Source organism: Lacerta agilis, chromosome 11 (assembly GCF_009819535.1).
Source record: "Lacerta agilis isolate rLacAgi1 chromosome 11, rLacAgi1.pri, whole genome shotgun sequence".
NCBI classification, from domain to species: domain Eukaryota; kingdom Metazoa; phylum Chordata; class Lepidosauria; order Squamata; family Lacertidae; genus Lacerta; species Lacerta agilis.
Window position 1 is genome coordinate 21,109,632 of NC_046322.1, and position 25,262 is coordinate 21,134,893.

The 25,262-nt window shown below is 42.0% G+C and overlaps 1 protein-coding gene across 1 annotated transcript in view; it reads left to right on the top strand.

The window, feature by feature from the left end:
• Window positions 1-19,582: 19,582 nt before the first annotated feature.
• The window catches only part of NDUFS4 (NADH:ubiquinone oxidoreductase subunit S4), a 46,452-nt gene continuing 40,772 nt past the window's right edge, over window positions 19,583-25,262 (top strand). The window contains exon 1 of the mRNA XM_033163906.1: window positions 19,583-19,751. Coding sequence (XP_033019797.1) covers window positions 19,630-19,751 — 122 coding nt within the window. The 5' untranslated portion in view covers window positions 19,583-19,629. The remainder of the gene's footprint in view (window positions 19,752-25,262) is intronic.

Sequence of the window (25,262 nt, forward strand, 5' to 3'; positions counted from 1 at the left end):
TGCGGCCAGAACTTGTAGGATGAGAGTTGAGGTCTGACAACACAGGAAACATTGGTTCCCCGTTTCTACAGCTCTGAGCCATAGTAAACCTGAATAAATGAAACCTGAACCTTAGTTCATGGGGGGATGTAAAAGGAACAGGGTTTGCAACAATACTGACATTTTAAAAGTGATCTATTAGAGTTATGGGAAATTGGTGAACAAGCACGGCTCAAATAATTTTATCTGCTATTATTTATTCAACCACGATTGAGTAAAAGGGTTGTTCCACACAGAATGAACGTTTCATTCTGGTGCGAAGTCACATTTAGATTCTAGAAAATTATACTCTTAACTTCCTTGCAACGTCTCACATTGAGGCACCTGAGAGCTAGTGTGCAGTATTGTTTAGAATGTCGAACTAGAACATCAGAGATCCAGGTTCAAATCCTCACTCAGCTACAAGGCTCATGGGGTGAACCTTCATCCAGTCACGTTCTCTCAGTCAAACTCAACTCACAGGGTTGTTGTGAGAATAAAATGTGGGTTATACAATGCCCTCAGCTTCTCGAAGGAAGGCTGAAATATTGTAAGAAACATTGTAACAGTGACAGCTTTTGTTCCTCTTTATGTCGTTAAGAGCTTAGTCCAGTTTCAAGAATCCTTCCGGGGACTCTTTCTTTATCCTGTAAAACCATACAATGTCAATATAACCATGTATTTTGCCTGCATACAATAAAGCTTTTATTGGTGGACACTGGGATCGTGAAGTTTTAATCATGTATTAACAGGTCTACTTGCTGAGGAATTAATTCCTTGCACCTAGTAGTTCTATGGAAACCTAAAATGATAGCTGGATTTATTTATACTTGGTGAATAGGCACCACTGGGCTGTATCCAACACTGTCACTCAGCTGGCAATAAGACTTCCATCAGTGGAAGCCTCTGGAACACTCTGATGCAATGAGCAAAATGCCAGCAAAACCCTTATCAAATAAAAGAATGCCTAACTTCTGGGGAACTCCAGAAGGGTACTCAGATTAGTCTGGTACAGCAAAAACAATTTAGTTTTCCGAAGCACCTTCAAGATCTGTTTTGGCACAAGCTTCAGGGGGAAAGTATCAGCTTTATCAGATGCATGAACTGTTATCCTCACTTGGCAGACACAGATAGGGAAAGTGATTTTGTAAACAGTGAGACCAAAAGGCCATGAAATGCGAGAGGTCTAGGAGATCTGCGATGTTTGTATTTAGAATTGTAGAGTTGGAAGGAACCCCAAGGGTCATCTAGCCCAACTCCCCCCTGCAAGGTAGGAATCTCAGCTAAAGCATCCCTGACAGATGGCCATCCAACCTCTGCTTAAAAATCTCTGTGGAAGGGCAGTCCAAGGAAGTCCAAGGCAGTCCAAGGGAGACCTTTCCACTGTCAAACAGCTCTTACTGTCAGAAAGTTCTTCCTGATGTTTAGCGGAATCTCCTTTCCTGTATCTTGAAGCCATTGGTTCAGGCCCTGCCCTCCAGAGCAGTTCTGTAATGGTAACAGTTGAATTTTTAGGGAGTTCCACACAGGGGGCATTGCTACAGTGAAGGCCTCGTTTTGTGTTCTTTGGTATAATGATAGAAAACAGAGCAAGACGTCTTGGGTAGATTTGAAAGACCAGGAAGGCACATATGGGAAGAGGAACTCTTAAAGATAAGCAGGATCCAGGTCATCTGAGTCTTTAATGGTAAGCCCTAACACTTGAATTGGCCCTAGAAGCAAACAGGCAGCCAATCTTAGCAGGACTTCTCTTCCGTAAAAAAAGCAGGATGCAAGCTCATGATCTGAGAGGATCACAATACAAATCAAAGGTGGTAATCAGCCATCCTGGCTACTTTTGCTACTAGAGTATCTAGCAGCAGAGCAGGATACCAGGGACTGCAATTCTGACACTTTAGAGCCAGTGCAAGTTGAAATTTCTCAGGAGGTATTTTTCAGAGTTCACATTCTCACCCCTATTCCCTAGAAACAAGGCCATTTTGCAGAAACTGGTTGTGGTGGCTGCCATTCACACACACACACACACACACACACACACACACACACACACACACTGAAATGGGATACAATTTGCAGACATGGTAACCCTTCCTAAGGGAATAAACCCTGCCAAATTTCAGAAGGATAGTGGCGGTGCTTTCCTTTAAGGGCAGCCTTTGTAGCCTTGGAGTGGATAAAAAGGATTCACTTAATCTCCCCAAGTGATCTGTGGGCAGTTGGTCTGCAAATACCAGACATAGGAGAGGTGCCTTGAGGAAAGAAACATGCCAAATTACAGACAAATAGGTCGGGGTGTGTGCTGTGCTAGATGTCTTTAAAAGTGTGTGTGTGTGTGTGTGTGTGTGTGTGTACCTTCTATAACTTTTTTATTTTGGCAGAATTAGATCAAATTTTCAGGCATGTCCAATGACACCTTTAATGTTTGGTTTTTTAAAAACAACAACAACAACCAGTTGGTTGGAATATAGCAGGCATGTGAGAGGTGCCCCTAGTTAAGAAACATGACAACTGCAAGCAAATGGGTCCAGCAGTCTTAGTGCTGGCTACCATTAGATTTGATTTTCAGAGAGAGGCGAAACTAAAATCTATTGGTTTTCCTTTCTGAAAATACTGGGATTAGAGTGTCTGGGTAAAATCATCCCTCCTGATTACAAGCATGACCTGACAGTCACAATCTCCCCTACAATCTCCCTTTTGCCCTATCTTCCCCTTTCCCCTCTATTCTGATGTTTTCCTTATAAGGTAATGTTAGCAGACACTTGTCTGTAGGGGCATCTGATTCATTCAAGCACTGCAAGGTGCTTAGCAGAGATTCCTGGTTTGAGTTGGGGTGCCTTGTACTGATTCCACTTCATCTCAGACAAGTCCCGATTTGCTCCAAAGCACCCTGCTTTGGCTCAGGATTTAGGCTTCCTCCAAAGCTACTTCAATTCATATGTATCTATAAGATTGGCACCTGTCTGTCTCAGAAGACAATGGAAGAGTGTGCCTTTGAGGGTGAAGTCCAACCGTTGGAGAGTTACAGAGCCTGCTGCTGCTGTAGAGACCAATATATGAGAGACATGTTTTGTTGCAGCTGGAGCAGATGAAGGCATCCAGTTGTGCTGCTGCAGGTGTACCATGGCATTTCTTATGTCTGCACTTCTCCCAGAGGTCATTCTCTGGTTACTGCTGTGGATACATAACCTGACATATCTATATCTATATCTCCAAATTATTATTCCTTCCATTTATATGAGGCAGAGCATTACTCATCCGATTCTACCTTCTGCTATTGGTCCTGATGCAGACATGGAATACTGGTCTAGAAACGGAACCACTAAACAATTATGTCTCATACACCCAACTTCTTCAGCCAGCTCACAAAGTTTTGATGATCAGTCGTGTCAAAAGATGCTGAGAGATCCAAAAGCTCTAACAGAATCTCACTTCTTCTGTCAGGCTCTAGATTAGGGGTGGGCAACCTGTAGCCTTCCAGGTGTTGCTGCACTACAACTTGTGTCATCTCTGACCATTGGCTGTGCTGGCTGTAACTGATGTGAGTTGGCATCCCCAACATCTGGAGGGGCATTGGTTCCCCATTGTAGATTATTCATTCCAAACAGCTGCCATGTATATGGGTTATATCAGTTGTGTGTGTCCCCCACCCATGTGCCCCTGCATCCCCCCTCCAGAGAGTTGGGGGAATCCCTAAAACAGATGGGGGGCGTGCGGGAGGAGAAGTTCTGTTGCACATGTGGAAGTCCTTGCATGAATGGGGATACAACACTATGTGTCCAGTTTAAGACTGATCGCTCATCCACATTCTGCTTGTCCCATACTTTCTAGGCATGGGTCCAGGAGTTTTGTTTGCCCTGCTGCTTTCTCTGAGAAAACGCCAAATGGGTTTTATACAGATTGATTTTTGTTCTGATTCAGGGGTCAGCCATCCTCACACTCTTACCACCACTTCTCTCTTGGCATTTTTGTGCCAATGACGTGTTGCAGAATGCATCCCACAAAATGGCCCCATGTCACATAGGCAGGCGTAGCTGGTGAAAGGTTCCCAAGAAGAGAACAGAAGAGACAGGCCAGCGTCTGATACGTGAAGAAAGCCACAGCCTTTGAGACAATAAATGGACATATAAATGGGGTTGACATATTTTGAAGAGCAAAAAAGAAGACACATTTGCCCACTTCTGCCTTTAACTACGGGTGGCTTATGATGACTCTCCTTTTACATATCCATGGAAAAAAGGACATGTCCTGGAAAAAGAGGAGGTATGTAATATGAAAGCACAGCCGCTTGACCCATTCTCTGTAGCCCTTTTTGTGGACCAACAGACAAGCATGTTACCCTGAAAGTGTGCTTGATGGCGCTTCATTTTTATATGGAAAATGAGAAACCGACAAAAGTTCTATTTATTATCTCTTCTTCCACTTCCCCTTGCCAAATAACTTGTAATTATATTTCATACTACTACAGCCAAAAAAACAAAGTGTACAGTATTCCATATTCAGAGCAGCAATTCAGTTACATAGTAATTGGTAGGTGATGTGAAGCTTAGAATGGGTGAGCCCCATTATGAAATCAAGTCTGCCATATGTTTAAGAGATACCAGTCTGTTTCAGAAATGCTTGGAATGTGTGAGACATTTATTCCTATGGGATACTAACTGAATGCATAAGCAAGACAGATTAAAGGAAGCAACAAAGCTGCAGGTGCATTGAATATGAGGTGTCCATGTTAATGCGCATAAATGTATTAACCTGCCAACTGTTCCATGCTGAATTCATATTCATACCAGGATTGTGTGAATTTCGCTGGGAAAAATCAAGGGAAGTAATTGTACCCAGGAGTGCTGTGCTTCAGTTATATGCTACTCTGAAACAAACTGACTTGTTAAATTCAGTTTGCTGTATGGCACATAGAGGTATTTACAGAGTACTTTGCAACAGGGAGTGTAAAAAGATACAATTCCACAGGAAAGGGCAACTATAAGAGCCCTGTGACACCTTCAAAGGGTAGCACACTTACACAGCAGTATGAGCTTTGGTAGCTAAAAGCCATGGAACAAATGAAAGTTCATGCCACACACAAAAAAAATGTTAGCCTTCAAGGTGCCACAAGCCTCTTTTCTGCAGGATTTGGACCTTTTAAATTTCCTGTTTCAAAGCAACATTCCCTCCATGGCAATTCTCTGCTCCCGTGAGATTCAATGTGATATTTATTCATAAAAAATATTATTATACTGCTAGCTGATATTAAATATCAAGGGGTACAATAAATCATAAAGCAATACAAAACACAAACACATGTACTTAGAATAACTTTCTGTACACACAGAGAAGGAACTGAGCAGAGGAGCAAGCTGTATTTTCACTGTCCTGGCAGGCTCTGAATGTGCTTGTCTGAGGGGGAAAAGACTGTGCAGACTTAATGAGGGAAAATTGAAGGACCCCCTAGATCAGCCTATGCCAACCTGCTGCCCTCCAGATGTTTTGGACTGTTGGTAGGTCCAAAGCCGATCATCTGGTGGAGCCTTCTTAGTAGTCTCCCATGGACCAGAAGCGCAACTCATGTCAATGAGGAGCTGTGCCTTCAGTACAGTGGGCCCAACTCTACAGAACTCTCTCCCAGTAGAAATCAGCCAAGGACTGTCCCTGCTACATTTCGGACGCCTGGTTAAAGCCATTTTATTCCAGGGGGCCTTTGCACCACGAATGCTGCACCAGCACCGGTGTTTTAATCCTCTGAAGTTTAATTTATAGTTTTCATTTTGTATATTTTCTGTATGTATTTTATGAGCCGCTTTGGGACCAAGATGGTGAAAAGTGGGTTATGTATTTTAAAAATAAAAGGAATAAATTAAAAACAAACCTGCACCAGCCACCAGCCCCAGCACAGAGGGGTGGAGACTTTCCTGCCCTCAGCATCCCAGCAGCTTTCCACTTTGTAATTTTGAACAGAACAAAGCCACGCCATGATGTCGCATCATTCCCAGAGGCATTTTTGGTGGGGTGGGGTGGGAGCAGGTGATGGCAGCCCCTATTGGCCAATTACAGGGGAGGTTAGGGAGGAGGAGGAACGTGTTTTGGGGATGTGAGCCGGTTTGTTAAGAACAAAGGGAGCTGCCTCATACTGAGTTCAATCACAGATCAGTATTGACTACACTGGCTGGCAGCAATTCTCCAGGATTTCAGACAGGTACTTCTCCCAGCCCTATGGAGAGATGCCAAGGATTAAACTTGGGACCTGCTGCATGCAAAGCAACTTCTCTTCCAACCAGCAGTTTGAGAAAATACAGCAGGCAGACCGACAGGTAAGTTTTCCATAGTCTTGGATTGGCTCATAAAAATTGTTTGGAATTTTTTTTTATTTCCCCAGAAGAGCTCAGATAATTTCAGAGTTAATCCGAGGCAACTTTGGGAGAGCTTGCCCATTTCAAAAGTGAACTAAAAGGTGTTATTCAATCAAAATACCCATGCTCAGCATTAAGCTGGGACTGGGTTTCCAGTTTTATAGTTGTCTAAATATATTCAAATTTTGGCCAATACTTGATGTTACAGATATCCCAAGCATTTGGGGGTCGGGAAAGAGAGAGAAAGGGAGTGAAGTGTAAACGGGATCTTGCATATTTCAGATGACTGATGTTCATGCTGGCAGTCCTGGGAAACGTACACCTCTTAGCTCTTATTTTGGAAAGCTTTGGCTGAAAAGGCTTCAGGTCCCATGAGACTGATATGTAGATGAGACGTTAAGAAAGACTAGAATGCCTTGTTTTTACCTCCCCACATGCGACTAACCCGCACAATGGCCTGGGAATACCATTCATTCACCAGTTTGGGTTGCTATTGAATTCATCCTCTTGTTCCAGGTCTTCACATTGAAAAGCCATCACAGGCAGAACCTTGTGGGCATTCAAGGAGAAGGAAATCCGGACACTGAAGTGCTAATTGTGATGGAATCCAGGGAACTGACGGACAAATCACAATGAAGTTAGGATCCAAATCAGTGGTGTGTCGTCGTCGTCGTCCCCGCCCGTCCCTGTACGCATGCACACACATTTCCTGTCTCATTTTAGAGACTTTAAAAAGAATAGATCGTGTCAAAGGAAACTGTGATGAGGCAGAACACGGAGCAGGAAACATGTTGCTAATTTTAATACTGTCATTCTTAAATACATAGCAACAAGTCTATGAGAACTGAATCCTTATTTCAGAGACATTGGTTAAATTGTTCAATTGACATTGGTGAAAGGTTAAATTGTCAACTTTTGCTGTTAATTCTACTTCATCCATTAGTTATAATTAAGAAATATGGTTTTGCTGATGATGCTTTGAATGTATTGTTAGCAGAACTTTACATGGTTGCATGGTATCATGTTTCAGAAATAGGAAATCCATTTTCCTCTCAAATGCAATTTTGTAAACCGTGACCACCACCTTCTTCTTCTTCTTCTTCTTCTTCTTCTTCTTCTTCTTCTTCTTCTTCTTCTTCTCCTCCTCCTCCTCCTCCTCCTCCTCCTCCTCTTCTTCACTATCATATGCTGAGCTCTGCATATTATCCATTTTTTTAAAGTGTGTGCATGAGCATTCCCCAATCTGGTGCCCTCCAGCTATCTTGGGCTGCATTCTCATAACCTCAAGCCAGGATGGCCATTGGTCATGAGGAATTTAAAGGATGGGTAGACCAAGCTGCCCAGCACTGCTTGGACTATTGCCAATACAACAGAAGGACCAACCTCTCAAAAGCGGAGCTGGTCCTGGATCAAGATGCATGGAGGCCAAAACGCACATGAACACAACATGTAAGACTGCAGGATATGTTTACTACTTGCACCAGGGATAAGGAACTGTGACCTCTAGCTGCTGAATGACAACAGTTCCCATCATCGCTGACTATTGACCATGCTGGCTAGGGCTGATGGGAACTGGAGTCCAACAATATATGGAGAGACATAGGTTCTTCACCCCAGGTTTACATGTTATGGCAAGGAGAGGTGCCTTAAATTAAAATCCCCATGCTTTAAATTAAAAAACTTCACCCCCACTATAGTGCATGCCTGAATTGGTATTTTGACTCCAGTTCCCATCAATCCCAACAAGCAAAGCCAAGGGTCAGGAATGGTTGGAATTGTAGCCCAGAGATATATAGAAGGCACCAGGTTGGGGCAGACTGCCTTAAACCAAAGCTTATTATTTCAATAAATATTCTGCAGATATTTTAATGTAGCATGTGCATACATGAAAATTCCTGCCAACCTAGCAGTTCGAAAGCACGAAGTGCAAGTAGATAAATAGGTACCGCTCTGACGGGAAGGTAAACGGCGTTTCCATGCACTGCTCTGGTTTGCCAGAAGCGGCTTAGTCATGCTGGCCACATGACCGGGAAACTGTACCCCAGCTCCCTTGGCCAATAAAGCCAGATGAGCGCTGCAACCCCAGAGTCGTCCGCGACTGGACCCAATGGTCAGGGGTCCCTTTACCTTTACCTTTATACATGAAAATCATATTACGACTGCTGTGCCCTGTGCCCTGCTGAGAGTTTAATTAGACTCTGTTTACTGGCATCTCCAGACAGGGCTGAGAAAGACCTTTGTCTGAAACCCTAGACAGCTGCTGTCCGTTTCATGACAGCTTCTGTCAATCCTGTAACTCTTTTCTGGGAATTAGTCCCATGGAATAAATATGCATAGGTTTGTGCTGGACTTTGCCATTCCAGGACCACAAGATGGCCGTGTCCACACCATACATTTAAAGCCCTACAATACCACTTTAAACACTCATGACTTCCTCCAAAGAATCCCAAGAGCTGCAGTTTGTTAAGGGTACTGAGAGTTGTTATGACCCTATTTCCCTCCCAAAGTTCTCTGAAACAGGATTGGATGTTAAGCCACTCTAGGATTTGTAGTGTGGTGTGAACGTAGCCTGTGTCTACATAGGAGCGAATAGTTTTTCTTTAAGTAGGATCCCTTATTCTGGGAACCTGTTCATGTGGCATTTTATACAACTCCACCGCTTTCTACCTAAATCTTAGCCTACGCTTTTTTGTTTTTTGTTTTGTTAAATGATTAAAAGTATGTAGAATGAAGAATTTTAAAGGGGATTATACTTGTATCTCTTTTGGACTAGAAAACCTTAAACTGAATGTGTCATTAACCTGTATACTTCTATAGTTCCAATATTGCCTAGTTCTATTGCTTTCTATAGTTAAGTATTATAAAAGAGTATGTGAAACAGGTTTTCAGATTAATAAGAATGACCAGAACTACTTGGAGATATAAAAAAAGATTTATATAAAATAATGAAATTCTAATCTATTTAGCTTGATGCAAATTAAACCACTAATATCACATTGGTTGCAAATCAGCTGTTCAAGAAAAATTAAAGCTTCTCTTATCAGATTGTCTAGTTCTCTTCCAAAGATTTGAATAAAAATCATATAGAATATAGATGCCTAAAGCTGCAATCCTAACATTACTTACCTGGAAATAATCCATTAAGTTCAATAGGGCCTATGCCTGAATAGATATGGTTAGGGTTCCAAATTTACCTTAATATTTTTTTTTTGTGTGTGTGTGTACTTCTGTCTAGAGCAACAAAATGTTTCTTACAAAGTATTACATTTGTGGGCACAATTAAATTCAATGGAAGAAAACAAAAAGCTAAATTCTGCATCCATAGCTTCCATGTGATACATGGAAAAGGCAAGGAGGAATAAGATGTTTAAAGTAATTTTTAAGTTTGCAATATATGAAAACGTCAAACACTGTGTGTGAATATAAATTGATGTATTAGGTTTGCTGCGATTTGTGCTATCGTTTTTTTTAAAGTACGTTTTGTGAATTGATTGGAGGAATACACAGACACAATAAGGATTACAAGTCTCTTTGATGAACTCTGCCTCATTTAAATCTGATTCTCTCTCTTTGTTACAGAAGAGATTATCTCCCTTAAATGATTATTTCCCTTCTTTTGAAATGTTAACTGAAAGAAAAAATAATTGACAATATAAAGTGTATAGGACAGCGTAGGAGCGGGTGTGTAAAAATAATACACGCGTAAACAAAATTAGCAAAGGATCAAGATTTCACTGTGCAAAGACACGCCACTACCACCAAATTTAGAGTGACAGCTCTGGAACAAACAGAAAAGAAAAAAAAAAACAAGCACACACAGCCTCTTTGGAACAAAAAAATTAAACTCTTATAAAACAACAGCAACACAAGCAATCCATGGATGATGATGAGTAATTTTATTTTGGCTTTTAATTTTTGTCATGACATATACCTAAGTGCAAGTATTGACTTTGGGCAGAGAAAGCCTCAATAGTCGTGTTACACACACACACACACACACACACAGAGAGAGAGAGAGAGAGAGAGAGAGAGAGAGAGAGAGAGAGCACTGCACATTTGGATTTCTGCTGGAGGTGACATTTTGTGATCTGAACTGTAATGGGTAATGGGAATGTCTTTGTTGCAAAACTTAATAGGATGAAAACACAATTCATAAAAAAGTGATTCAAAATTAAACGGCGAGCTTCTTAATATATGAAGAAGTTTACATAAGAAAAAAACTGTGCACAAACAAGCAAGCATTTTCATGCATTGTGCATCTCAGAAACAAGAGTTAGGTTTCATTTGACAGGGAATTAATGTCACTTTTGCTTTGCCAGTGCTTCCTGTTGGGGTAAGAAGCCTTTTCTTTCCTATGACAGAATCCTGCAGCTGAATGGTTGATAATGTCAAAGGGCTATTAATATGCTAAGCCTTTTAATGGCATGGGATACCTCCATCCTGTTCTCCCCAGTTTTGCAATAGTCCTTCGTAATTGTATAATTTGGCTTGAAGAATCTGAACATTTCCAACTGGGTAGAATTTAAGATAAATTATAATTTCTTTTAAAGGCCTGAGTTCTGCTGCATAATGACTTTAACATTTATTATTCAAATATCAGAACCGTTGTTGTTGTTTGAAAAAAAAAGTTTTGTTTATCACTTTTGACAGACAATATTATTTTTAAACTATCAGGTGGAAATCCCAACGCAACTACCTAAACAAGAAATTCACATCATCAGCAATTACTTTTGAGACTTTAGATTTCCACCACAATAAGCTAATATACAGAGGTGCTTTTTATTTTACAAGCTTTAGTGATGTGCCTATTACACGTTATAAAAATTCAGTCAGAAATTCATGGTACTGGAGCACACCTCATTTATCTGAATGGTTTGAGGGACATTCAAGTGTTTGGACAGGTGAAAACCCCACTGTCAAAGGGCACAATTTGGTTCTAGTTGCCGGGAAATAAGCTCTCATACAGCACAGTCGAAGGCTGCTCAGAAGTAAGGCTCCACTGAAGTCAAGGGGGCTGAATCCTAAGTAAGTGCATATAGGATTGCAGACCAACAGTGCAATCCTATACATGTTCTTTCATCTACAAAGATATTTACATAGGCCCATCCCACTGATGGGGCAGGGTGAGGAGCCTGCCTCCCCTCACCTTGCCTCCATAACCTGCCCTGTTGTCTCTACCACCAGTGGTAGCAGTTTCTGATGCGCTGAAATCTCACAGGATCCCACGGAATGCATGAGATCTCATGAGACTTTGGTGATACCTTGCCAGAAGCTGCTACTGGCACTTCACAGATGGGATACCACTGGTGCTGCAGGTAAAAGAGGTGTGATGCTGGCGTTGGGGTGACAGCAAGGAGGCAGGGTGACAGGGGGGGAGGGGGGAACGGCACATTCCCATTTTGCCCCTTATTCTTCAAATCCCCTCTCCACTTGTCTGCACTTGGCAGCCTTCTGGGGTTTCCCCGAAAACCATTTGACATCTTCAGCTGGGCTTTCTTGTAATCATAACAATCGTGTACACATGATTGTTGCTGTTTTTAAGTGAAGTATTTCTACTTTTAAAGAAATCAGTGTGGACACTCTCTCTCTCTCTCTCTCTCTTTCATTGTAGAAGAAAGGGTTTCCCTCAAAAACAAAATCAGCAACCACTTGGTAGCCAAGCCTCGCTGACTTCCCATGTTTCAACTAAAGTTCAGGGGCAGGTGTGGGGTACAGCTCCCATCAGCCCCGCCCTGAATGCCCAATGGCCAGGGTTGGTGGGAGTTGTGATTTGGCAGTATCTGGAGGGCAGGGGTTCCCTCGCTGCGAGAAGCCAAGTTATAGGGAACCAGGCACAGGGCCTTCTTGGTAGTGGCACCCACCCTGTGGAACGCCCTCCCACCAGATGTCAAAGAGAAAAACAACTACCAGACTTTTAGAAGACATTTGAAGACAGCCCTGTTTAGGGAAGCTTTTAATGTTTGACAGACTATTGTATTTTAATATTTTGTTGGAAGCCGCCCAGAGTGGCTGGGGAAACCCAGCCAGATGGGCGGGGTATACATAACAAATTATTATTATTATTATTATTATTATTATTATTATTATTATTATTATTATTATTATTTGGAAGGAGTACAATGGTCTGAGCAACAAGAAACTGGTATCTAATAGAGAAATAATTCCCCACTGACTAATTTACAGCACATAGAAAATATCCAAGCTGGAGCTTAATATACCTGTAGCTGTATGAAGCTGATTCTTTGAAATACTCAGCCTACTGAGCTCATCACATTTTGCACTGGTTAAAAAGGTAAAGGGACCCCTGACCATTAGGTCCAGTCGCGGACAACTCTGGGGTTGCGGCACTCATCTTGCTTTATTGGCCGAGGGAGCTGGCGTACAACTTCCGGGTCATGTGGCCAGCATGACTAAGCGGCTTCTGGCAAACCAGAGCAGTGCACGAAAACGCCGTTTACCTTCCTGCCGGAGTGGTACCTATTTATCTACTTGCACTTTGACGTGCTTTCAAACTGCTAGGTTGGCAGAAGCAGGGAACGAGCAACAGGAGCTCGCCCCGTCGCGGGGATTCGAACCGCCGACCTTCTGATCGGCAAGCCCTAGGCTCTGTGGTTTAACCTACAGCAGCACCTGCATCCCTTGCACTGGTTATCCTAGGTAAAATATAATGTTCAAGCTAAACATTCCAGCTTGGGGGAGACGTAAGTTTCACAAGCATCTGCCTGTTTATTAATTATTCACTGATAGCCTTCTTTCCCCCAGTGATAAAAGAGGGAAACAGTTTTCTCTCTCTTATAAAGTGTCTTCACGCTGTTTCCCCAAATAATTTTATGTCATTCAAAAGTCACAAATAATAGCAAGAATCTTTGGTGTAGTTTTAGAACTGATGGGTTGTTTTGGGGGGGTGAGGAGGGTGTTAACCAGAAACTCTGACTGGGTATATTTGTCTCCACTTGGTGGTGGTGGCATATGACTTCAGAAAACTAGCACAAGCCATTGGCATGGGTTTTTAGGGGTATACCAGATTTCAGGGTTCGCAGTTAACACTCCTGTCTTCAAGACTTGTAGTCGGCACTTGAGAGAAGGCAGGGTGTATGTTTGTGCAACAGTCTGTTGAGAATATTAGACACACTCTAAAGATGGAACAAGTAAAGAGGGTCTATTTAACTTTGAGCAGTGAGATCTAATAGACAAGGCACCCATCACATTTACAATATGTGGGGTCTTTGCTAAACCAGCCTCAAAAGTCCCTGCTTCTCTTCACCACCAGACTTCAAAAAGAACAACAAAGAGACATTTTCTTCCCAGCAAAGGATAATTAGCATTTAACATTATTATCTACCAAGACGTGTCTGATTTATCCTGCTCGAGGCACTCAAGCCATTATGATCAGCACCCTTTTTTTATTTTCACAAGGCTCAAGCATCAGTCAGGCACACCCAATATTTTTTTAAAGTTTTTTTTAAAGGAGGGGGGAACCTGAAAAAGAACATAAGAGCATATGGCTATAAAAATTCAAAGACAAAAATCTGTTTTACCTCTTTCTTCTCATGGAAAACATAACCAATTTTACACCCACAGAAGACACTATAAAGTGGGGGGGGAGAGAAAAGGGGGCTTTTGCATAGACAATGCAAGAAAAGAAAAGAAAATCCCTGCTTACGTCAAACAGTATGAACGGTTTCTTAATAGCATCGGCCGCTAAACAAGCCTGAAATGAGTTTTATTTATTTTTTAAGGCTTTGCAGCCCTGCCTTCCACTCATCTTGCAGGTTTCTAAAGTGGGGGTGGGGGATAAAAGAATCACAGTTCCCTGTCTGCTAGGTAAAAGTAAAGGTAAAGGGACCCCTGACCATTAGGTCCAGTTGTGTCCAACTCTGGGGTTGTGGCGCTCATCTTGCGTTACTGGCCGAGGGAGCCGGTGTACAGCTTCCGGGTCATGTCGACAGCATGACAAAGCTGCTTCTGGCGAACCAGAGCAGCGCATGGAAACGCCGTTCACCTTCCCTCCAGAGCAGTACCTATTTATCTACTTGCACTGTGATGTGCTTTCAAACTGCTAGGTGGACAGGAGCTGGGACCGAGCAACGGGAGCTCACCCTGTTGCGGGGATTCGAACCTTCTGATCAGCAAGCCCTAGGCTCTGTAGTTTAACCCACAGCGCCACCCACGTCCCGCCGTCTGCTAGGTAAGCAATTGTTAAAGAATATTTTAATCATTTTTCCAGTGTGTACCCAAGGTGATGTGCATAAGCACACAAAGAAAACCTGGGTAAAATAATCAATAATCTTAGTTCAAAGAACAATAAAACTGTGTGGCACAATTTATTTATTTGTCAGAAAGCAAAATAAATTCAATTCTAAAATGCCTCTGAAAACAAACAAATAAAGCCTTTTATTAACCCCCGGGAGACATATAGAAGTCCACACCTTAAATTTAAAGCACTATGATGCCACTTTCAGTGTTATGGCTTCTCCCAAAGAAGCCTGGGAACTGTAATTTGTTACAGGTGTTTGGTAAGGGGTTTCCTAACAACCATGCATTTAATGTGTTTGCTACTCTGAGATCCTTTGGGAGGAAGGGCATGATATAAATTTACTAAATGATTAAGAATAAGAATAAAAACACGATGGAGTCATGATCTCCTTTCTTGGTTTAGGTCCATTGGTTTGGCTTGGGTTCTAAGCTACAGAGCAGGAGAAAACAAGCTTGCTCCTTCCATGTGAAATCTTATCTCTTCTCTATCTCCTCTTTACTACCCAGTTCCCTCAACTGTTTCTCATAAGGCTTGGTTTCCAGGTCCTTGATGATCTTGGTTGCCCTCCTCTGCACATGTTCCAGTTTGTCAATATGCTTCTTAAATTGCAGTTCCCAGAACTAAATACAGTTCTCCAGGTGTGGTCTGACGAAGGCAGAATAGAGCCAGTACTATGACTTCCCTTCATCAGGACACTATACTTCTGTTGATGCAGCCTAGAATAGCATTAGCATTTTTTGCTGCTACATCACATCGTTGACTTAGGTTAAGCTTGTGGTCTACCAAGACCCCTAGATCCTTTTCACATGTACTGATTATTTCTACCTAAGTGTAGAGCCTTTTATTTGTCCCTATTGAAATTCATTTTGTTAGTTTGGGCCCAGTTCTCCAATCTGTTAAGGTCATATTGAATCCCAGTTCTGTCTTCAATGGCATTGACTTGCCCTCCTAGTTTGGTGTCATCTGCAAATTTGATCAGCATCCTCTCAATACCTTCAACTAAATCATTTATAAAATTGCTGAACATCAGGTCCAGGACAGAACCCTGCAGCACCCCCACTTATACTTTTTTCTAGGGTGAGGAGGAACTGTACTTGAGTACTCCTTGAGTTCGGTCAGTCAACCAGCTATAAATCCACCTAACAGTTACCTAGTCCAGCCCACATTTTACCAGCTTCCTTGTAAGAATATTATGGGGATCTTTGTCAAAAGCCTTCCTGAAATCAAGATACACTATGTCTACAGGGTTCCCCTGATCCACCAAGTTTGTCATTATGAAAAAGGGAAATGATAGTCATCTGGCATGACTTGTTTTTTTTAGAAACCCATGCTGGGTCTTAGTAAGCACAGCATCCTTTTCTACGTGCTCACAGACCGACGGTTTAATTATCTGTTCTAGGACCTTTCCCTGTATCGAATATCATACCAATATTTGATATGACCAAATATCACAGGAGTTGTGAGCAATCATAACAGCCACAGTGATGCAAGGAAGGCATTCATGGTATTCCTGGCCTATCAGTGATGGACTTTACATTGAAGCTGCATTGAAAGGAATTATGAGCCCTCTCTTGATTACAGCCCAAAGGGTGGGCTTGATACAAGCCACAGGGAACAAGTTGCAACACAAACAATCTACCCTGACTCATTCTGATAACAAGGGGTTTGATTGGAATTCTTACTTGCCTCTAGAGTAACATTTAAACAGTAGATTTCAATCCACATTATCAATAGCCAGCAATGAAAGCAGTGCCCGTTAAAAATGATTTTCTGCAGACTTATGGGGAAAAGGTGGAGTTTCCCTGTAGGTCTGTGCCGTCTGTTTAGTTGCATGTGAAACGGACAATGTAGCAGAAGTTGCCTGTTTTCAATTTTTCTTTTTCTCCATGGGCTGTGATGTTTTATTGAAGACTCATACAAAAGGAAAGGGGGGGGGAATTAAAACCAGACAGCTCTGACTTCATTGTAAATTTCATATGCAGTCCAGCAGGCCGTAACAAATAGCGTCCACCCCTCCCCCACCGCCTCATCAGCTCTTTGGCTATTGCTTGGGGATTGCATAAAATCACAAATAACATGTGCCATGTGAGTATCCTCACTGATTTTAAAACACAGAAAATGGTGTCAAAATAAAAAATAAATCTTTCATTATGTAATAGTATTGCATAGTGAATTTAGCAAGATTTAAAAGATGCAGTGGATAGAAAGCTGCCATTATTCCTTTTTCAATTCCTAATTCGGACATCACAAAAGGGGGGGGGGGGCTGACATTACCAGCAGGAGAGATCATTTTGCATATGGAAAGTAACAAACGTGTACAGCCCAGGAAGAGAAACATACCCCAGGCAGGAAGAAGGGAGTCATTCTATCACCAATATAGTTTTATTCTTAAAGACACCACTAATCCAATGTGCACAGGAGTTAGCATACAAGCAATTAGTCATATTTATGTTCTTATTTAATAAGAACTAAGACTGCAATACTAGATTCACTCACTAGGGAGTTGATTCCATTGATCACACTTAGGTATTTAGGATTGTGCTGTGTGGTTGCAATCTGACGGATACATACTCGGGAGAAAAAATTACAGAACTCACAGGGAGTCTTGCTTTTGAGTGAACATGCAGAGAACTGAATATGAACAAATGTTATTAAAAGGTTTACAAAGTGCAGTAGGTGTAAAAACTGCAGGTGACTGCAAACGTCTGGTGAATACAATGTATTCCAGTGGCAATAATTATTATCTAATAAGGGCTCCTCAAAAAAATCAGGAATTAGTGACAATAGTTTGAGAAACAGCTTTTGAACCCACTGCTGTGACCTGGTGAGGGGGAAGTGCCTTTCTGTCCCTTGAAAAGCTAGTAGAGCTGAAGCAGGAAGTTGAACAAGGGACACTCTTTCACACTTCATCTTTCAGCTCTATGGGGTTTTCGAGGCTAAGATTAATTCTTCTTAAATTGAAGACTGCAGGCACACCATACATTTAAAGCACATTACTTCCCCCAAAGAATCCTGGGAACTCTAGTTTGTTAAGGGTACTGGGAATCAAACCTCTGTGAGGGATAAACTACAGTTCTCAGGATTCTTTGGGGAAAACAGGGAGCTTTAAATCTATTGTGCGTATGTATGCACTCTCTGTCTCTCCAGAGGAAGGGTGGTGCCCACAGCACTCGCTCAAAAATCTAATTGCACCCAAGTACCTAAAAAGATCGGCAACTCCTGTAGAAATCAACCTGAAATGCCACTTAAAGGGAGAGTGCAAGTGGTTGAGCCATCAGACGCCTGTTCCTGCCTCTGTCCCCTCACCCTCTTTTAATTCTCTGAGCAACCCAGGAGGGAGAACCGGACCCAGGTGTTCTGCTTAGAGAAACCATTAGAGAAAGAAAAGGCAGCAGCTGCTCCTCACAGGAGCTGCCATTTTCTTTTCTCTCTTCCTCCCCCTTTTTTTGGATTATGTACAAAAAGAACTGGAGACGACCAGCAAACCCAGTCCACCCAATTGCATCATGCAGAGAATGATAAAAACAAGACTGCAGAGAGAGAAAGAGAGAGAGAGAGAGAGAGAGAGAGGAAAGAAAGGTGAGCAATTGTGTTGAGGCTGTTCTGGTTCACCTTCACTTCATCTCTGGTGGCAGGGAGGACTCAGTAACTGATGGTTGCACAAACCTGCCCAGGATCAATTATATGTCCTTCATCTCTCGAAGGCTCTCTCTGTTCAGAAGGATCTATACTTATTACTTACTGACCTACCCTTGCTCTTGGGGCAATGCAGCATGGAGAATTGGGCCCAGCAGGACTGCCCAGGGGAATTCTTCAACTTCGGTTGCCCATTTGTCGTGGGACCACAACTCCCACCATCCCTGACCACTGTAAAACTGACAAGGGGTTGCTGTGCACCTAGAGGAAGAGGTACCGGTATCTGCAGCTGCTGCCACATCTGCCTCCTTGACCTTGACCTCTGGATGGTGCCCAGAAACAGCGGTGGATGAGCAGACAGACAGAAGCTATAGCCCAGGGGTCAGCAACCTTTTTCAACTGTGGGCCAGTCCACTGTCCCTTAGACCATGTGGGGGGCAGGATTATATTTGGGGGGGGGGATTAACAAATTCCTATGCCCCACAAATAACCCAGAGATGCATTTTAAATAAAAGGACACATTCTACTCATGTAAAAACACACTGATTCCTGGACCGTCCATGGGCTGGTTTTAGAAGGCGATTGGGCCGCATCTGACCCACGGGCCTTAGGTTGCCTACCCCTGGCTATAGCCAGTCTCTGATCAGTCAGCAACCCAAGTTCTCCAGACCATACCTATTTGCCACTTCTGGTGGTGAGTAAGATTGGGCCAATGAAGGGGCTTGGGGTGGGGTGGGGTGGGGAGGGGAAGGAGGCCCCCTGCCTCTATTGGTTACATCCCAACTTTCCTCAGAATTTCTCAAGGCAGCATAAAAGGGCTCTCTCCCTCCAGCCACTTTGTCCTCTCAAGAACCCTGCGAGGTAGGTTAAGCTGAGAGAGGCTAGCCCAATGTCATGCAGCAAACTTCCGTGGCTGGGGAGGGAACTGAACCCGAGTCGTCGTCCCCCCCAACCTTCGTAGCCCAACGCCAATCTTCAAATCACACAGACATATTGCTAAGCCATTCCAGGAGCCGCCGGTGGCTATTACTGCAGCCACGAGAGATTTACCTGGGAGCAAGTCCCATTGAAGTCAACGAGAATGGCTCCCAAGTAGACACGTGCGGGATCGCGCAGGTATGATTTGCACCATACCTCACCTCACCTCACCCCACCCACTCCTTTCACTTTGTCCTCCTGCTTAAAATTGGCTCCTCCCCCACCGCCTCTCTTTGCTCTCCCCTCTCGTGGTAATTTGTTGCGGCGGCGGCAGCAGCAGCAGCTGTAGCTGCAGCCATTCAGCTCCTTTCCCTCACCCCCCGCTTCGCGTTTCCGTCCGGGACGGAGGCGTTTTGTCCCTAGCGGCGCCCCGTCTCCGCCGCAGCTGTTCGCACCAACATGGCGGCGGTGCTGCTTCTGCAGGAGCTCTCAATGTCAGCGGCTGCGGCGGCGAGGCACTTGGCGCGCGGGGCAGGGAGAGAAGCGGCAGCCGTTGCCTCCACCGGCGGCTTCGGCCCCAGGTATATATCTAGCTATCTATCTGTCTATATACACACACGGGAAGCGGGCTCGTCGGCGGGTAGATAGGGGAAGCGGGAGGGCCGTGGCCCCTCATCCTCCACTGCCCACCAGCCCAGGAATGGGATTGGGGGTGGGACGAGATATGGGGTGTGTATGTGTCTCGTTGTCCAGGTATCGTCGTAGAGAAAGGGCGTGGGTTGAGGCCACGAGCCAGGGTGTGTGTGTGTGTACACATATGCACGTGTAACTGGGACGCCCCTAACCCAGCTTTGCCTTTCCCCCCTGTGGATGCCCCTGGGAGTCTACTCGTGAGGGGGAGCAGCTCTTCGCCTACCCCCAACTCTTAAGGGTTTTTATTCTTTTACCTGGCCTCCACTATGCGCAGTTCACTGTGCATCCAGCTGTAAAGGGAGAGAGAGAGCGCGAATTAGCTCTCCTTTCAGATAGAAAAACAACAACAAAGATTGTCCAAGAGGCACCTAAACAAACAGGTTTATTGTGTTGTATGTTTTCGCTTGGAGACCTCAGCTGCGTGAAGCGTAGTGTTTGGTTGTCAGGTGCATTCACTTGGCGCAAGGTGATAATTGCAAACAGCCGGGCATGGTGAAGGCCATGAAATGTAAAAGGAAGCAGTAGGTAGGCCTGTGCCTTTTTCCGTGCGGAAAGGCAGTATATACAAGATAAGAACGTGCCATTTGCAACAGCGATCACTGTGATGATAGTCCTTCCGGTTTGTGTTAATGTTGATTTGACTCCTGTATGGGAAAGAAGCCCATCGTTTCAGAAGCCTGATTTTTCCATTCTTGTGATGCTGACGATTTCTTTATTAATGTTGATCTTCTGGCTGAAGCTTACTTAAGATGTACTTTTCTCAGAACTTTCCGTAGTTGCAAATCATGTTTTCCTCTTCCTTTAAAAAATAGTGTAAACTGTACACTATACATATGGAGATGCATATGTACTGTTGTTTTGCTTGTGGGTGAATAGGAAGTCCACTGCAGTAACTTCTGTTGTAAGTAAACTCTTCTATTTGTATGGCTTGAGAGAACATGAACATGAAGACATTAAAAAATGTTGGAATAAATATATTCAAAGCTATCTTTGTAAGGCACCTGATCTCTTTTCAGACACACATATTACTTACAGCATGGACAATGTCCTGTACTGTAGCTGCTTCTGAATGACAAATTTCATCTCTCAACAAACTCTTTGGGGACTGGGAAGCACTGAATATTATTATAGCGTGTGAATATGTGTATATGTGCACCATATTTTGACTTTTCCTTTGCATCTTAACCAAAGTCTCCCTAACAAATTCATTGCTGATTTAGTGGAGAAAATAAGAGGAAGAGTATATTCATTTCATACTGTTTAGGTTTGGTGGTTGCCTATGATTAGAAGTTACTACATTTGTAGCTAATTAGAGCTAAAGAAAGTTCACTTAGTTCAGACAAATTGAACTGTACCATATGCTATCAGCAACAAGTTTGAGGGAGAAGCGGAAGGGAGGAGCTACAGAGGTTTTCTTGGAGCTTGTATGGAATAAAAGTCTTACCTTTTGAGTAGTCTTTCTGTGTATTTTTCTCCCTCTCTTCTCTGTGCTAAATTTGACCCATCTGATTGGTTATTGTGGTTTGTTTGTTTTTTTTACCTGTGGGAGGAATAAAATACTGTACTCCTAATGTCCTATGAGGGAAAATTGTCCTGATCTTTTGCAGAATCAAGCACACTCTAGTGCACTGATTTTAAGGCATGCCTTACCTTACTATAGGATTGGGCTATAAAGATTTTTCTAATCATCCCTAACCTGTCTCATCCATTATAGCTTTATTATCAGTTAGTACATATACCAGTGTTGGTTGGAAAAATTTGCACAGAAACACTGCTGGATAAAAAGAAGATTCAGATTCATATGCTGCTGTTTCTTACACCAGAAAGAAGAAATGGATCTGTACTGGAGCAAAATATGAAATACATTTCCTTTTGGGAGGAAAAACCCAAACCCCTATACATAGATTCAGTGAGACTTAGTGCAAAATAAGTTTCCCAATAAATGTGTGTAATGTTGGAATGCAAGTAGTTTACATGAGTTTTCTTAGATAAAGGCCTACTTGTCTCTTGGCCTACCTCTATCCTTTTTTAATGAACTTCACAGTTGTATGCAAATGTTTGTGTCATTGGGAATCAGGATCTGAGCAGTTGCAACATTTTTATAGTCTGATGTTAGCATAGATTAAAATGGCTACACTTCTGGACAAATGCTTTGTGGGTTGTCTTCTGTATCCTAAATCTCATTGGTAATACATTTTTAAAAACAATTCTATATTGAATATTGGAGCTTCAGTTCTTGGGTGGTCTTAAGCAGTGCTTTTTTTCTGGGGGAACGCAGGGGTATGCATACCCCTAAACGTTTTGTGAATCTTTGTACTTTGGTGCATTTACTGTATTTATTTTCCCCGATTTGAACTATAAAATGGTGATTTTCTTGAGTCCAAATGAGAGTACCCCTAAATATTTTTAAAGAAAAAAAGCACTGGTCTTAAGTTATCCTAAAATGGGGATTTCGAATAACAGCTTCTTTACATTGCATTTTTCTTTTCAACCCACTGAGACAAACATTGATGTATTTAAGCGATCTCCTTGAACCAAAATATCCAATTAGTGCTACCTCAAGGCAGTAGATCGCCCCAAGTGGTACACAGCATCATCTGGAAAGTGTGTCCCAGTATTCCTTGCAATGTTATAAAAGGCACTTGATTGCATGTGCCTGCACAATGAGTTATATTGTAAAGTTTCCTAAGATGTCCATATCTGATTTCATGATGCTTCACTGTGCCCCTAAAAATACTGCCTCAAGCAACTGCTTGGGTTGCTTATGCAGTCTAGGATTTTAACTCACAGAAAGAATGAACCTACTTTCACATTTCTTTGAATAGTGGAAAAATCAGACACTAACAATGTCTTAATCCACCCTTAATTAGAGCCTACTAACAAATTTTGTAGGTCAATAAATCAAAAGCAGTGCTGGTTTTTAAAATTAAGATTATACCACAGTTCTAATTACTGCATGGTATACAACAAATTGAAATGCAAATATGGCTTTTGTTGTGTTCAAATAATCAGTATCAATATATGTTCAATATTCATCTTGCATTCTAGAGAGGCATGACTTTCAATTGTTTCTCTCGCTTTTGACACCTATATTTTTCTGGCAGATAAACAGTCTTCTTTGAAGGATCTATTACTTAACCAGCCATTGTGTTTTTCAGGAATCTCAAGAATGTTATTCATCACAAAGCACATATTTGATTGTCAGTGTGAGAAACTTCCATTCTGTTGGGAAGGTCATTCCCTATATCCAAAGAGAGCGGGCAATTTCAAACAGTATTTGAACTTTGTTCTTCAATCAATATGACTGGTGGCAATACAAATTAACACATTTTTTCTAGACTAAATAAAATTCATTTAGTTTTAGATAAAGAAGAAAAATAAGTTCAATGTTTTTTCCATGATTCATAACACTGCTTATTATTGTACTTAAGAAAAAATTACAAGCCCTTAGTCAATTTCTGAATGAAGAAGTTGTCTCTTACTTGTTTGTCAGTCATGGAACTGAAACATACACAGAGATTAAACTTTCACCAACCCACTTGTAGGCATCTTTTGAAATAGCTGTACCATGATGAAAGTAAACAGCATGTAAAAGTCTTGACTAGAACTCTGCAAGGTTTTAAAATTTTCACTTGAAAGCAGCCACAGAGTGCAGATTCCATTGATTCTCCCCCAAAGCCTCTAGGTATTCATTAGGAAAAATTTACAGGTGTTGTTTAACTCTTATTTCTCTATTTAAGAAGATTTATTTGTCTTTTAGTACTCCTGCTAATAATGCTGGATGTCAATTGAATTTTTGTATGGCATCACAGGATAAACTCTTTGAAGTCCCTGCTTTTGAGAGAATAATTCTCCATTCTGAAAATAAGATTATTTTGTGAACGTATGTTACACAGTATTTTGAGTAGATATATATCCTTCAACAGAACAGTGTCCTGTCCAGAGAGCAGATGAGTTGCAACAGCCCTTTGCACTGCTGATACTACAAAACCTCAAATAAATATAAATAACTTGTTTTCTGTAGAGAACCATTTATTCAGACTCAAAACATCATGACCAAATGCAGCCCCTGGTTGTGTGTACACTTGTCAACTCACTGATTATTGGTTTCATCTAGAAATGCAGTATCTGGTGCCGCAAGATACTCATAATTCATAATCTACTGTTTGTAGATTTGTAATTAGTGTGTGTATATATATTTTAAATGGATGTCTAAGGGTGTAGCATGTTCAAAGTGCAGTGCTTTAAAATGCAAATTTAAGAGCAGGGAGCAAATTCACATCTGCACATGGCATAGCAGAATTAAGATGTGAGATGGTTTTACATAGGATAGTTATGGATGCAGTCCTGTGCATACTGTTTGGGCGTATTTCAATTGAAGTGATTGGGAAAGAATTGCACTGTAAGAAATAGAAGGACATTGGGGAGATATATAATGGGGCAAGTGTGTCTGGTTTGTTTTCTATTGTGACAAACATGGACTACCCTGTGTGTGAACGATTTGTGTGAAGAGTTGCCATTGAATGTGTTAATTCTTCTTGACATTTATACCCACTTCTTCTGAAGTGACCAGAAGGAAAATGGATGGGGGATCTGCCTTACTTGCTGAAATTCCTTCTAAAGCTCCCTTTATGAAGTTGTTGTGAAGTTGTGCACAACTATTAAAGGTGCCTCTTTTGCATCTGCTCACACTTGCTTCTTCCTATTTGTTATGCTGTTATACTTCACACATAAACATAATTGGTTTGTTAAAAAATACTTGAATAATAAGTCCAGTTACGGGTAGGTAGCCGTGTTGGTCTGCCATAGTCAAAACAAAAATAAAAAAATTCCTTCCAGTAGCACCTTAAAGACCAACTAAGTTTGTTCTTGGTATGAGCTTTCGTGTGCATGCCCACGAAGAAGTGTGCATGCACACGAAAGCTCATACCAAGAACAAACTTAGTTGGTCTCTAAGGTGCTACTGGAAGGAATTTATTTTTGTTTTGAATAATAAGTGCATAAGATAATAGTGTTAATGGTTTTGGTCTAAATTGTTAAGTAAATGATTAGTTAATATATACTTTTTCAGAACTATTGCTAAGGCAGTTCAGGCCACCAAGCTAGTAACCATTGAAATCCCCTATGGGTTTTTCAGTTGTGACTTTTTGCTTGTTCCACAAATGAAAAGAGGAATTTTCTTTTCTCTCCTCCCATTGCATGTCCCCCAGATCTGCTCCTGAGAATAGGGAGACACCCTTGGGGGTAGAAGGTGGTGGCAGAGGGCATGGAAAGAGAAGTACTATTGCATACACGAATGTGATGTTATATTTTGCCCTTATAGTTGTACTGTGCCCTACATTATTGTAAGTTTTCTTACTAAAGGCACAAACTCCTTTGATTAGAAGTGAGCAAACTCG